Source organism: Phyllopteryx taeniolatus, chromosome 1, assembly GCF_024500385.1.
Source record: "Phyllopteryx taeniolatus isolate TA_2022b chromosome 1, UOR_Ptae_1.2, whole genome shotgun sequence".
Classification (NCBI taxonomy): Eukaryota; Metazoa; Chordata; class Actinopteri; order Syngnathiformes; family Syngnathidae; genus Phyllopteryx; species Phyllopteryx taeniolatus.
This window is the reverse complement of record NC_084502.1, coordinates 21497817-21511200: the sequence shown is the minus strand read 5'-3', so window position 1 is coordinate 21511200 and position 13384 is coordinate 21497817. Positions and strand designations below refer to the sequence as shown.

The 13384-nt window shown below is 45.8% G+C and overlaps 1 protein-coding gene across 4 annotated transcripts in view; it reads right to left on the bottom strand.

The window, feature by feature from the left end:
• Positions 1-12654, bottom strand: part of LOC133481370 (solute carrier family 26 member 6) — a 29634-nt gene extending 16980 nt beyond the window's left edge. Inside the window, exons 1-10 of one of the 4 annotated variants that reach the window (XM_061780638.1) lie at positions 11923-12654; positions 11688-11848; positions 4632-4771; positions 4335-4445; positions 2584-2759; positions 2338-2502; positions 1332-1484; positions 1144-1226; positions 917-1064; positions 734-847 (exon numbers count right to left, since the gene is read on the bottom strand). In XM_061780638.1, the coding sequence (XP_061636622.1) occupies positions 734-847; positions 917-1064; positions 1144-1226; positions 1332-1484; positions 2338-2502; positions 2584-2759; positions 4335-4445; positions 4632-4771; positions 11688-11848; positions 11923-12045 (1374 nt within the window). In that variant the 5' untranslated portion in view covers positions 12046-12654. Of the gene's footprint in view, positions 1-733; positions 848-916; positions 1065-1143; positions 1227-1331; positions 1485-2337; positions 2503-2583; positions 2760-4334; positions 4446-4631; positions 4772-11687; positions 11857-11922 lie in introns of all 4 variants that reach the window. The other 3 variants (XM_061780622.1, XM_061780615.1, XM_061780631.1) reach the window with 3 other exon arrangements.
• Between the last annotated feature and the right edge of the window lie 730 nt (positions 12655-13384).

Genomic DNA, 13384 nt, shown 5'->3' with positions numbered 1-13384 from the left:
TCCTCCGCTTTAATGAAACTAAATGATAAATGGTATATTGAGGATTCATTGGTTTAGTCCTTTTAGCGCTTTCGGTGCTATTCCCATTGTGAATTCTTAAAAACCTTGTCAAGTGAAAATAAAACAGTGTTGTGAACAATCTGCCAAATTTGAATACATTTAAAAAAAATTATCTAAAACGAGGCTCCAAAATCATGAAAAATAGAGACCTCCTCCCAGCTTTTGAATGCTGTGGGCATATCTGCTGAATGTGCTGAAAAAAATGTCAGCTGTCAATCAAATAGATGTGTGTGAGCCACAGGCTGAATAATGTGTGCTGCTGTGCTTAATAAAGGGTTAACCTTCACTGAAGTGTCTCTGTTCTTTGGACCCGTGCGAGGCACACGGAGCAGCCGATGGCGTATTGGATGGACCCATTGTCGGTCTGCGAGCCCGCTTGTGGCTACTAGGCAATAGCGGGCTCACAAGATATTATGAGCATAAACAATACTGCACCTGCATCATACTGAGGACTGTTAAGGATCTTGCTACGTAAGACTTTGGTATAAGTTTAACAAATACGTACTGTCTGCTGGACTCAAATACGTGTTTACATTTGTTGACACTGACTAATTAAAATTATGACTCAATGCTGCAACTGACTGTTAAATCTTCTCTTGACAAGACTGTAACTTTACTGTAAATATGACAAGAAAAATGGCAAATTTAAATTGATATGAAAAATCCTGCCCACCTGAGTCTTTCCTCCTGTACTCTCCTGAACCATAGAGCGGGACATGGAGCAGCTGACGGTGATACACTGGAACAGTGACCCAATGGAGTTACTGAGCCCCAAGGCTATCAGTTCCTGAAGCATAAAACGGACACGTTATAACTCGGTCATTTTAACATCCTGGTCTTCATGCTTGTGTCCTACCTGGCTACTGTCCACCTTGTATCCATATTTCAGTGCAAAGATCCTTCCCAGTGAGATGGCAATGCCGTAGCCAACCACAGCCAGGGCAAAAGCGTCCCCAATCACCTGAACAAAGAGCGAGGCGGCCGGAAAAATGGGTGGCTGGAGGCTGCTCAATAAGAGAAAAGGAGCTGGAAAAAAAAATCCCCTTTACATATGCTCATATTGATAAAGACATTGTTTCTTACCCTGATGGAATTTCTCCAACTACATCCACTCCATATTCTTCCTGTAAATTTACTTGCCAGGATACCAGCGTAGCTATAGTGATCTGGAGTACAGGTGTGTTGATTGATTTGATTTACTAATTGTTAAATGGAGTTCCCCGATATTTGTATGAGTGACGTACTTCGAGGTTGTTTTTTTTTATACTCACACCAAGCAACTCCACAGGTATCGGGATAGGTATTTTTTTACTCAAGAATGTATTGAGCTCTTTGGCAAGGATGAGGCTAATCAGGGCAACAATGCTGAGCACCAGAGTCCCAACATTGGTCTTTGGAATTAAATAACATATCTCCAGCACTGTCTGTAATACAAAGATAAAGGAGAGGTAAAGTATATGACACGGCAAAAGCAAAGAGAATTAAAAACATTTCACAACTAGTGAGCAATCACGAATATATGGTCATAGACAAACACCATACCACACCAACGATGTCTTTATTTTTCATTCTACTATGCAAGTACTATAAAAGTAAAAGAAAAACAAAATCAGGTTCCAATAAGGTCAACTAAAATTTAACTTTTGCGTCTTTTGAATTACATTGAGTCTATGAGAGAAAAAAATATCGTATCAACTTCATCAAAATATATACCACTGTTTGCCAATGTTGTCAAGTAATGCTGAAAATTATGTAAATTACAGTGTTGGAGAGTAACAAATTACATGTAACGAGATTATGTAATTGAATGAAACAATTTAGGTTATTGTAATCCGTTACAGTATAAGGCAACAAACACAATTTAATACATTTCTAAAACACACAAACACATATTATTATGTTATTTGTATGAAAACAAATATGTGGTTAATTCCAAACTAATGATATATGATTTGATCCACTTTTTTTGTTTTTTGTTGAGGAAACATCTAAGAGCCTCATTGATGCCTTCATTCAAAAGTAAGAAAAGTAATCAAAATGTGACTAAATGTATTTAGTTACATTACTTTGAGAAAGTAACTGAAATAGTTGAAATTCTATTACATTTCCAACAGGGTAACCTGCAATTGTAACCAACTACATTTCCAAAGTAATCTTCCCAACACTGGTTAGTTATGCATGTAATGTTGCATAGAGTGTGGTAGTTTTTCTCTCTCAATTCTCACGTTTCCATACTAGCAGTAAGAAAACCATTATAATGGCTGTGACCTGACATACATATATCAAGGAGAGAGGTCCGCTGTGTCTGAAGGGGCTGATTCCAAAGATGTATTTGAGCTGAGACACAATAACATGGATTGCAGCGCCTGTGGTGTAACCTCGGACCAGCGGCTCTGACAGGTAGGTCACCACAAATCCAAAATGGACCAGGCCGAGCAGGATCTACATGGATTGGACAACAAAGACACATGAACAAGGAAATAAAGGCTTCAATACTACTAGGCATGCAAACAAATTCGGCACCTGAAATAATCCTGCTAAGAAAGTAACGGCAGTAGCCACTCGGATCCGTTCTGCATCGCGGGAGAAGACATCCATTACACTCTCGTTGGTCACATTGTTCCACCTCATAAAGTTTGAGTCTGGGGCTAATCGCTCTGTCACCCCGCCGAGCATTACACTAATCACTGCAAATGTTCCTGAAAGAGAAGACTGCAACTCATAATCCAAATACTGAACATTCCAAATATACCAATGCCTTTGCACAAAAGACAGTTTTACTACAATTACGGGATCATCGGACACACTGCGGTTGGATAGCTATGACAACCTAAAACTAATATCACTTAAAGTAACATGAGCGATAAGCTGTTAGCGGATTACCACAAATAAAAAATAATAAAATAAAACAGAACATCCTCCATGAACAGCCGTGGCCCAATGGTTAAGATCATCGCCTGCCACCGTGGGGGACCAAGGTTCAAGACCCCGACTGGACCATCCGCCAACATCCCCCGGACTCACGGCTGTGGTGTCCTTGAGCAAGACACTGATACCCCGGGTATCAGTAAATGCTCCCCGGATGCTTCAGCTGCCCCATGCTCCAGTGTGTTCCACTAACATATGTATGTGTTCACTGTGATGGGTTAAATGCAGAGAACACATTTCTATATAATAGAAATAAAGAATAAACCGTGATTCTTCTTCTAACCAGGAAATATCCTGCATGCTTTTTCACTTTTGTTTGAGGAAATTGTTTTTCTTAGAGGCCATTCACAACGGGACTGTTCCCGAACTAATGGGCTCATCGTCTTGTGTGAACAAGACAAATATGACGGTCCACTTTGGCGGAGATGTGCTCTTTTTTATTATTATTTTTTAATTATTATTATTTTTTTGCTCATCTCGTTTTTTACTGGGTTGTATGAAAAGAATGTGACCTAACACAAACTCCATTGTAATTATGGAAATCCATCCATCCATCCATTTTCTTTACCGCTGATCCTCACTAGGGTCGCAGGCTGCTGGAGCCTATCCCAGCTATCTTCGGGCGGGAGGCGGGGTATACCCTCAACTGGTCGCCAGCCAATCGCAGGGCACATAGAAACAAACAACCATTCACACCTATGGGCAATTTAGAGTCTTCAATCAACCTACCACGCATGTTTTTGGGATGTGGGAGGAAACCGGAGTGCCCGGAGAAAACCCACCCAGGCATGGGGAGAACATGCAAACTCCACACAAGTGGGGCCAGGATTTGAACCCCGGTCCCCAGAACTGTGAGGCAGATGAGCAAACCAGTCACCACCGTGCCGATTATGGAAATATTTTTCATTAAGTTTCCTTGAGTAGCGTTTTCAAACGATTGTGCGGGAAACGATGCAATTTTCAATTAATTGGTCCAAAAATGATTATTTTATTGAAGTAATGCATCTTTGTTCAATTATCTATGCCAATGATGTATATTGATTGAAAACAATAAATCCTCTTCCACTAGATGGCAGAAAGTACAATTAACCTGTGTATCTACCTATTGACATTCATACAACATCCAAGTCCTGCGAGTATATCAGCTTAGTATTCAGCTAAAAAGGCCCAGATTTCACACAGTTTCATTTGAGAGTCCATTATGACTTTCAGTATATATACTTTTTGTGACATTTTTGTTTGGTGGTGTGCTGTAAGATTTTTCTAATGAAAAATGGGTATCTTGGCTCAATAAAGCTTGGGTAACACTGTCCGAGAGAATACGCTGTGAGTGATGATTTACCAACCTATTGAGATGTGCTTGGATGTGCCAAAGATGAAGTAGATGAGGACAGGGTAGAAGGAGGAGTAAAGGCCAAAAACTGGAGGAACGGCCGCAAGCAAGGCATACGCCATACCTTCAGGCCCATAATAAAAAATAATAATCAGCATAGCAAGCGATTAAATTGTTCAGCTAAAAGAACTAGCAACAAAATACCAAAAACATATAGGTTTATCTAGGTAAGATAAGGTAAAGTTGAACAGGTTTAACAGGCGTAAAAATACTTGCAATATGGTTATACAGGTATTTACACAGATCTCACCTTGGGGCAGCTGCATGATACCCACACTGAGTCCAGAGATGAGGTCACCCAGTGCATTTTCTTTGATGGAGTAATGAGGCAACCACAACAGAAGAGGGATCTTTCCCAGAAGGGACCTCTTCACTCTGGGAGTAGTGCACCTGAGAAAGAAGACATCCACAGACATCAGCGGGTTTATATAATTATCAGTAGGTGTTTTGTTGCTTTTGATTTAACATAAATACATGTCGTTTCCCTACAATGGCTCAAGCAATTTCAGAATGTACCCTGTCCAACACTGACTCACCAGAAAGTCTTGCTAAATGGCCATTCATCCACTTGAACTGATTATTTTTGCTCACAAATCAAATAAAGGCCATGCATCACATGTGAATCACATATTGGCCACTGAGCTTGTCTGCAATTTGAAATGAGTTTCCTCCGCAGGGTGTCCGGGCTCTCCCTTAGAGATAGGGTGAGAAGCTCGGTCATGCGGGAGGAGCTCAGAGTTGAGCCGCTTCTCCTCCACATTGAGAGGAGCCAGATGAGGTGGCTGGGGCATCTGATTTGGATGCCTCCTGGACGCCTCCCTGGTGAGGTGTTCCGGGCAAATCCCACCAGGAGGAGACCCCGGGGACGACCCAGGACATGCTGGAGAGACTATGTCTCTCGGCTGGCATGTGAATGCCTCGGGATCCCCCCGGAAGAGCTGGATGAAGAGGCTGGGGAGAGGGAAGTCTGGGCGTCCCTGCTAAAGCTACTGCCCTACGACCCGGCCTCGGATAAGCGGTAGAAAATGGATGGATGGATGGATGGATGAATGGCCTTGCAGTCACGAACGGATGGAGACTGGACCCAAGAGCAGGCGGAGGCTGAGAGGTTGTGATGAAGAGTTTTTTGAAAATGTAGGTGGTCCTTGAGATGCGCTGGCGGGTTGTTGAGGCAGAAAATGTGTGGCAGGCAGTGATGAGGACAGTCTGTTGGCTTGGCGGTAATCCACTTGGCAAGGGACACTGAGGAAACACTGAGGACAAGGAAAAACATGGATGTCAGAATGACGAAGAGGGTTTGCGTAGCTTACGTGAATACTGGGGAGCCGTTGTACCACTGCGGGTTCTGGTCAGGCTTTTATGCAGGTGGTAACGAAGGCTGATTGGTGATAGGTGCGGGGCCAAGGAAGGTGCTGGAAAGCGCCACCCAGGCTCCAACCGTAGTACTGGAGGATGGCTCATGACAGTACCCACCTCTAAATGGACGCCTCCCGGCATCCTGCCAGGCTTCCCCGGGTGAGCCACATAAAAGTCTGATATCAGGGAGTCGTCAAGGATAAGCTTCTGGGAAATCCAGTAACGCCCCTCCGGACCATACCCCTCCTAGTCCATCAGGTACTGGTAACCCCTCCCCCTGGGCCCCACGTCGAGGATGCGTGAAACCGTGAAGGTTGTCGGTAACACGGCGGGTGGAGGGGGTACGGCCAGTAGGCTCAGGGCGCAGGTGGATACAGGCTTAACCAATGACACGTGGAAGGTTGGATGAATTTTAAGAGACTGCGGGAGTTGGAGTTGAACGGGCACGGAATTTATTATTTTGGTGATGGGAAACGGACCGATAAAGCGTGGAGTGAGTTTGCAGGATTCAGTTTGGAGTGGGAGTTCACGGGAGGAAAGCCAAACAGACTGACCCACCTTGTACTCAGGTGCAGGGGAAAGATGAAGGTTCGCGAACCGTTTATTCCTCTCCGCAGATCGGACCACGGCCGCCCTGACATTCTTCCACACGGACTTGACCCTTCTCAGGTGATCCCTCACCATGGGAACCCCCACCGCATGCTCCTGTTCCTTAAAGAACGGAGGTTGAAAACCGTAGCAGGCCATGAATGGAGACATAGCGGTAGCGGAGCTGGTGAGGGAGTTGTGGGAGTATTCGACTCATTGAAGGAATGAGCTCCAGGAGGTGGGTTGCGTGTGGCAACGCAGCGAAGGGCTGATCCCAGGGGTTGATTCACCCGCTCTTTCTGGCCGTCTGTGGACTGTACCCTGAAGACAAGCTGGCTGCTGTGCCCACTGCTTTACAAAATTCTTTCCAGACCAGGGAGGAGAACTGGGGGCCTCGGTCCGAGACGATGGGGATACCGTGGAGTTTGAAAACATGATGAACAAGGAGGTTAGCAGTTTCAAAAGCAGAGGGTAACTTGGGAAGGGGTATGGAATGGACATATTTAGAAAAACGATTGACAACAGAGAAAATTATGGCGTTACCTTCAGAAGGGGCAGGCCGGTGATGAAGTCTAAAGCGATGTGGGACCAGGGGCGGCTTTGGATGGGTAAGGGGCGCAGCAGAACAGCTGGAGGCAGGTGTGATGCCTTCCCGCGGGCACAGGCGCAGCAGGCTTGGACGAATTCCCGGGTGTCTTTGACCAGGCTGGGCCACCAAAAATGTTGTAAAATGAATTGGATTGTGCGGGTGATGCCGGGATGACACATGAGCCTGGAGTTGTGGGCCCACTGAATGACGTCAGAATCGGGTACGAAAAGACGGTTCGGAGGTCCGGTCTTGGGGTCAGGGTGTGTCTGAATAGCGGGTTTGACAATTTGTTCTATTTTCCATGAGGCAGCACCAACAAAGCAGGAGAAAGGGAGGATAGTCTCGTGTTCAGCAGGGCTGGAGGGGTTGAGAACATGCGGGATAGGGCGTCAGGTTTACAGTTGCGGGATCCAGGTCGGAAGGAAAGGCTGAAATTGAATCGGTTTAGGAAGAGGGCCCAGCGAGCTTGTTGGGGGTTAAGGCGTTTGGCGGAACGGAGGTAAGAAAGGTTCTTGTGATCAGTGCAAATGATAAACGGTACTTCAGTCCCCTCCAGCCAGTGCCTCCACTCTTCCAATGCCCATATGATGGCTAGCAGCTCTCGGTTGCCAACATCGTAATTCCTCTCGGGAGGGACAGCAATGGGAGAAAAAGGCACAGGGATGAAGTTTCTGGGACGTGGCTGCGAGAGGACGGCCCCTGCCCCAGTGACCGAGGTGTCAACCTCCACCACGAACTGGAGGTAGATGGTTGGGTGGCGTAGGATGGGAGCACTGGTGAAAAGGGTTTTGAGTAGCTGAAAGCTTGGGATGCTGCCGGGGTCCACTGAAAGGGGTAGCTGGTGGATGTAAGGCTGGTGAGGGGAAGTGCGACCTTGCTGTAGTTGCGGATGAAGCGGCGGTAGAAGTTGACAAATCCAAGGAAACAGTTCTTTCTGGGTGGTGGGAGTGGACCAGTCAATGATTGCTTGGATTTTGGCAAGGTCTGGTTGCAACCTTCCTCTGGCGATGATGTAGCCTAAAAAATGTACGGAGAGGTGGAATTTGCATTTTTCTGGTTTGACGTATAGGCGGTTTACGAGGAGGCGCTGGAGGACTTGGCGTACATGAGTGTGGTGTTCTTTGGGGGAGCGGGAGAAAATGAGGATGTCGTCCAGGTAAACAAATTCGAACTGGTTTAACATATCACAGAGGATGTTGTTGATGAAGGCTTGGAAGACTGCAGGGACGTTGGTTAATCCGAATGGCATGACCAGATATTCAAAGTGTCTGAGGGGGGTATTGAAAGCGGTCTTCCATTCATCCCCCTCTCGGATACGGATGAGGTGGTAGGCATTTCTTAGGTCCGATTTGGTGAATATTTGGGCATCGCAGAGGGGTTCGAATGACTGGTCGATGAGGGGTAGTGGTGATTTGTTCTTTATGGTGATGTCATTGAGTCCACGGTTGTCTATGCATGGGCGGAGAGTGGTGTCTTTCTTTTCTACGAAGGCCCCAACCAGAGACGAGGAAGGGCGAATGAGTCCAGAAGCCAGGGAATCATGGATGTAGTCCTCCGTCGCCTTTTTCTCCGGGTGAGAGAGATTGAAAAAACGGTTGGAGGGAGGTGGGGCTCCTGGCAGCAGATTTATTGTGCAGTCGTAAGGGCGGTGGGGGCATAGAGAAATGGCCAGGTCTTTACTGATCACCGGAGAGAGATGATGATATTCTTCGGGGACTCGGAAGAGATCAACTGGCATGGCAGATGGTGGTGAGTCTCCAGAGGGCGGTATAGCAGAAAGCAGGCAGTGAGAATCGCAGTGAGGACTCCATCCAGTGATGGATAAGTGCGTCCAGTCTATGCCGGGGTTATGTTTCTTGAACCAAGGAATAACGAGGACTAATAGGGTCTCAGGGGAAGGGATAACAAAAAGAGAAATATTTTCGCGGTGATTCCCAGAAATAAGCAAGTTGAGTGGCAATGTTTGGTTGGTGACAGGGGATATGACTCGGGTGGGGGGCGGGGTCATGACTGTTGTTTGTGCCTATGCACCAAACAGCAGTTCAGGATCCAACCTTTTTGGAGTCCTTGGAGGGGGTGCTAGAGAGCGCTCCCGGCTGGGGACTCATTGTTCTGCTGGGGGACTTCAGTGCTCACGTGGGCAATGACAGTGAGACCTGATTGGGAGGAACTGCCCCCCCGATCAGAACCCGTGCGGAGTTCTGTTATTGGACTTCTGTTCTCGTCACTGATTGTCCATAACGAACAATGTTCAAGCAAAAGGGTGTCCATATATGCACTTGGCACTGGGACACCCTAGGCCGCAGTTTAATGATTGACTTTGTGGTCGTGTCATCGGACTTGTGGCCACATGTCTTGGACACTCGGGTGAAGAGAGGGGCGGAGCTGTCAACTGATCTCACCACCTGGTGGAGAGTTGGCTCCGATGGTGGGGGAAGATGTCGGTCCGACACGGCAGGCCCAAACGTATTGTGAGGGTCTGCTGTGAATGTCTGGCAGAATCCCCTGTTAGAAGGAGTTTCAACTTTTGACAGAACTTTGCTCACGTTCCTGGGGAGGCAAGGGACATTGAGTCTGAGTGGACCATATTCCGGAGCTGTGGTCGTAAGGTGGTCGGTGCCTGTCGTGGCGGCAACCCCTGAACCCGTTGGTGGACACCAGCAGTGAGGGATGCTGTCAAGCTGAAGAAGGAGTCCTATCGGGCATTTTTGGCCATACAGTACATGCAATGCACAAGTTCGAAAAAATATATAGAAAGGAGTGAGCAGAAATTCTCAGCAGAGACTAAGGATTGGGTTTGTTTTTCGGATTAAAATTCTGTAGCAAGCAAGCAAAGACATTGCAGGTATTAATACTAGTCTTAGCATCAAGATTATGATTCACACAAGGGTTCTTAATCACTCACTTAGCACAGACTCACACCATTCACCATTCATATTTCTCACTAATCACATCTGGGCACATACACATATCAAAGGGTTTCTGGGGGACTGGTATGGTATCGGGAGGGCGTGGGTGTCAGTACGTCTGTGCTGTTTCCCGGTTTGTGCAACCTGCCCCTCCGCCCTGTCCGCCCCCTGGATATTAAATGCATCACACACACTCCCCATGTTTTAATAAACCACATACACCTATCTCTGGGGGGTGGTGGGTCATGGGTGTGGGGGGGGGGGGGGGTTGCTGTTAGGCAGTAGTGCCTGGCAGCCCTGCCCCCACCCCCTCGGCTCAGTGACCTCTCCAGATTTTAATGCATCACACCACTCGGTGGGGGCGGCACTGATACACGGGGTAGGTCCAATGACTGCTAGTCGGGGACCTGGCAGCCATAGTAACAGGGGGGGACTTACTTGCATGGCGGTGCTCCTGAGGCCGGGCCCCTCTGGGCTGGATGACTGCTTGGTGTTGGGGCTGACCTCTCATGGCCCAGGGGTGCTCCTTGGGTTCCCCTCTCCCCTTATCGTTCCCTTGTCGGGTGCCCCTATCCGCCCACTTTTCCAACAAAAAAGGGACACTCTCCCGCCCTCGGGCTGGGCGGGGACTGGCTGGATTGCAGGCCCTGCTGGTTGGGGGCGTCTGGCTCTCCTGGGGATGGAGGGGGTGGGGTGGCGGGTCGTGTGAAGCGGTGGGTGGGGTGGGGTGGTTGGCTGAGGGGGTGGCATTGGGTCCCTGCGGCCCCCACTGGGTGGCCGGTTGTCGGGGCGCCTCGGTGGGGCCGGTGGACCGCCCTGTGTCCCTCGGTGTGGGACGTGTCCCGTCCGCCGGGCTGCTCTCGGGTGGACCCCTGGGCCTGACCCCGCCCCTCGATTGATTGGGTGGCGTTGCGGCCACAGCAATTACGGGACACTTCTGTCAGTCTTTGTGCATGTAAAACCGTATCAATTCCTTTGCATGTATCTGCAGGCACACACCCCTTACTGCAACAAATAACTCATGAATATGCAAATCATTTGTGTATCCTCTCACTTATACTCTCTTCCTGTACACTTTTATAATATACATAATTAATGCCACCACACTTCAGTTGTGCAGCCGGGTTCACGACCCTGGTCCTGCATGCTTCTTCTCCTGTCCTTCCCTCACAGGGTGTAGCACTACAGCCCCATGCAACACTCATATTTAACGTTTCATTGTTGTTGATAATGTAATGATTTACTTCACTCATCCTGTTTACAATTAGTGCTTTGTCTTTTGTCTTTGTTTCTTTCTCCCTTCTAGAAACTTTGTTCTATTCGACTGATCAAGTGTGATTCTCAATAAACCTAAATTATAATACCACAGCGGAACCTTAAAAACTCCACTGTGACACAATAAAACTGTTTCGGCATAAAAGGGATACAGATTTTCCATTCTGCTTGACCTAACAGCCAAACAGGACAAACAAAAAAAAAGAAAAGAAAAAAAAAACACACACACAAGGGTTTTCTCACGTGAAAAAGTGAGCAATAACCGCCTCAGTATCAAAATGCTCATGACCTTTGATCTGAAATGTGTGTGATTATACTAATGACTGACGTCTGTTCATGTGTTCAAGAGCAGCTCGGAAAAATGTCTTACAATGGGTTAAAAGGGAATTTGTTTTAATGGTTGTAATAGGGTGAGGGAACATGACCTCTCAGTTACCCCCCTCAACTATGCTCCTCACGGACAACATGGGGTGTTCTCAGGTCCCTCCAGAGGGATACACTAAAACACTGTGTGTGGACCAAATTGCATAGAAAAATATGTTTTGTGTGCATTCCTAATATCAACAGATAATGATTAATTCAAGTTTACCTGAGTGAATGTTTGACCTTGTCACACATAGACGTTTTTGATGGCAAATTCCGAGCCAGTTTCTCCACAACACCTTCGTCCAGTTCCTCCCTGTGGATTCTGTTTGAATATCTCCTCTCCACCATGATGACAACAAACAAGGCTGACAGGACCTGTTGGATCTGTATTCCTTAAAAAATACAGATTATTGCTTCATACGTAATAAGCACAGGGCATGTGTAGCAACGGTTTTTACCTTGTGTTTTCCTGCTGTATCCCAAAAATTAAAAACAAATCCCAAAGTGTTTATACTGAGATTAGGTGGAGTCCTCAGTTTCTTTTTCCCATGCCAGATGACGTGGGCGTTTGTTGAACTCATCCAACTGAATAGTATAGTTTGTTAGGTCCTACGACGTAATGTACACTTTATGACAAATGAATCCTTCCTGTGAGCAATTCAGTCCCCAGGCTTTAAATGTAGTTGGTTGAAGAGTTTTCCACCCGATCCAAGTGGGGCAGGTCTTCATTGACTTTTTCTTAGCTAGAAGAAATAGCCTAGCACAGTTAAATTCCCTCCTTTAACTCACTGAGCTCTCGTTATATCTTGTATCAGTGAGAGATTAGATTAGTCAGCCATTGGAGTGCAGTAAGCGTTGTTCTTGTCCAATGATTACACGAGACGGAAGAAAATATGATGCCAGCTGGATTACTTTCAAAACAGATAAAGAACTGGGCAAGAGAAACAATAAGGCTCAGTAGAAAAAAAACAAGGTGATGTTCACAGAACTGCCTTCTCACGCTTAAGATGTATTATTAAATTGTTCATTTTCCAGTTGTCATATTGGAATTGTTTACTCATACTGGGTCCAATTAGTGTTCAAATATTTAAAAATTCCTGCATGGTTTATGTATTCCGACCATCACCATCATAGATTGTATCTGAAATTTTTAAGCAAAGTGACACGGGACTGTACAATCAGTCTTTCTACAGTGGTGACTTGAGATATGCGTTGAATTCGTTCCGTGACGATGGTCGGAAATCAAAACACTCATATTTTAAATCAACTCTCCCTGTTGAAATAAATGGAAATATCATTAACTCGCCCCGCCCCCCCAAAAAACTTTAAAAAAACATTTGTTTTTGTAATGTGTTTTTTAATAAGGAAAATAGCACTCTATAACACTTGATAACAGTAATGACAGAATTAAATGGAATGCTAAAAAATAAAGTTTGTGCAACATGATTAATTCATTGCCACTCGTTCGGGTGCATGTAACTTGACCACCAGCGGCAGAATAACCCAGTCATGAAGACAAAAACAAAGAAGACTTTCACAATTACTGGGATTCGGTAAGCTGCAATAATAATCATTTTATGTAAAGGATAAAGAAAATATCGGAGTATTGCTATATTATCTTTCTTCGCGTTGATGCACTGTTTATGTTAAAAAAGCTGTTTATTAACGGATTATCACACTATTAATACAATTCGTATTAATTGCTTTTGTGTTAGCATTATGTTAGCAGAAAGCAAGGTTGTGGGATTGTTTTGAATACACGATGTATTATTATATATATTATATATGTATTATAGTCTATTTGTTTAGTTTGATAGTAAACGTCAACTGGGAGTGGTATTTACCAACTTGAAGCCTCGTTTTTGAATAATTGTACACTATCTGCCAAACTCCTGCTTCTTGTGAAGTGAGGTGAGTTCC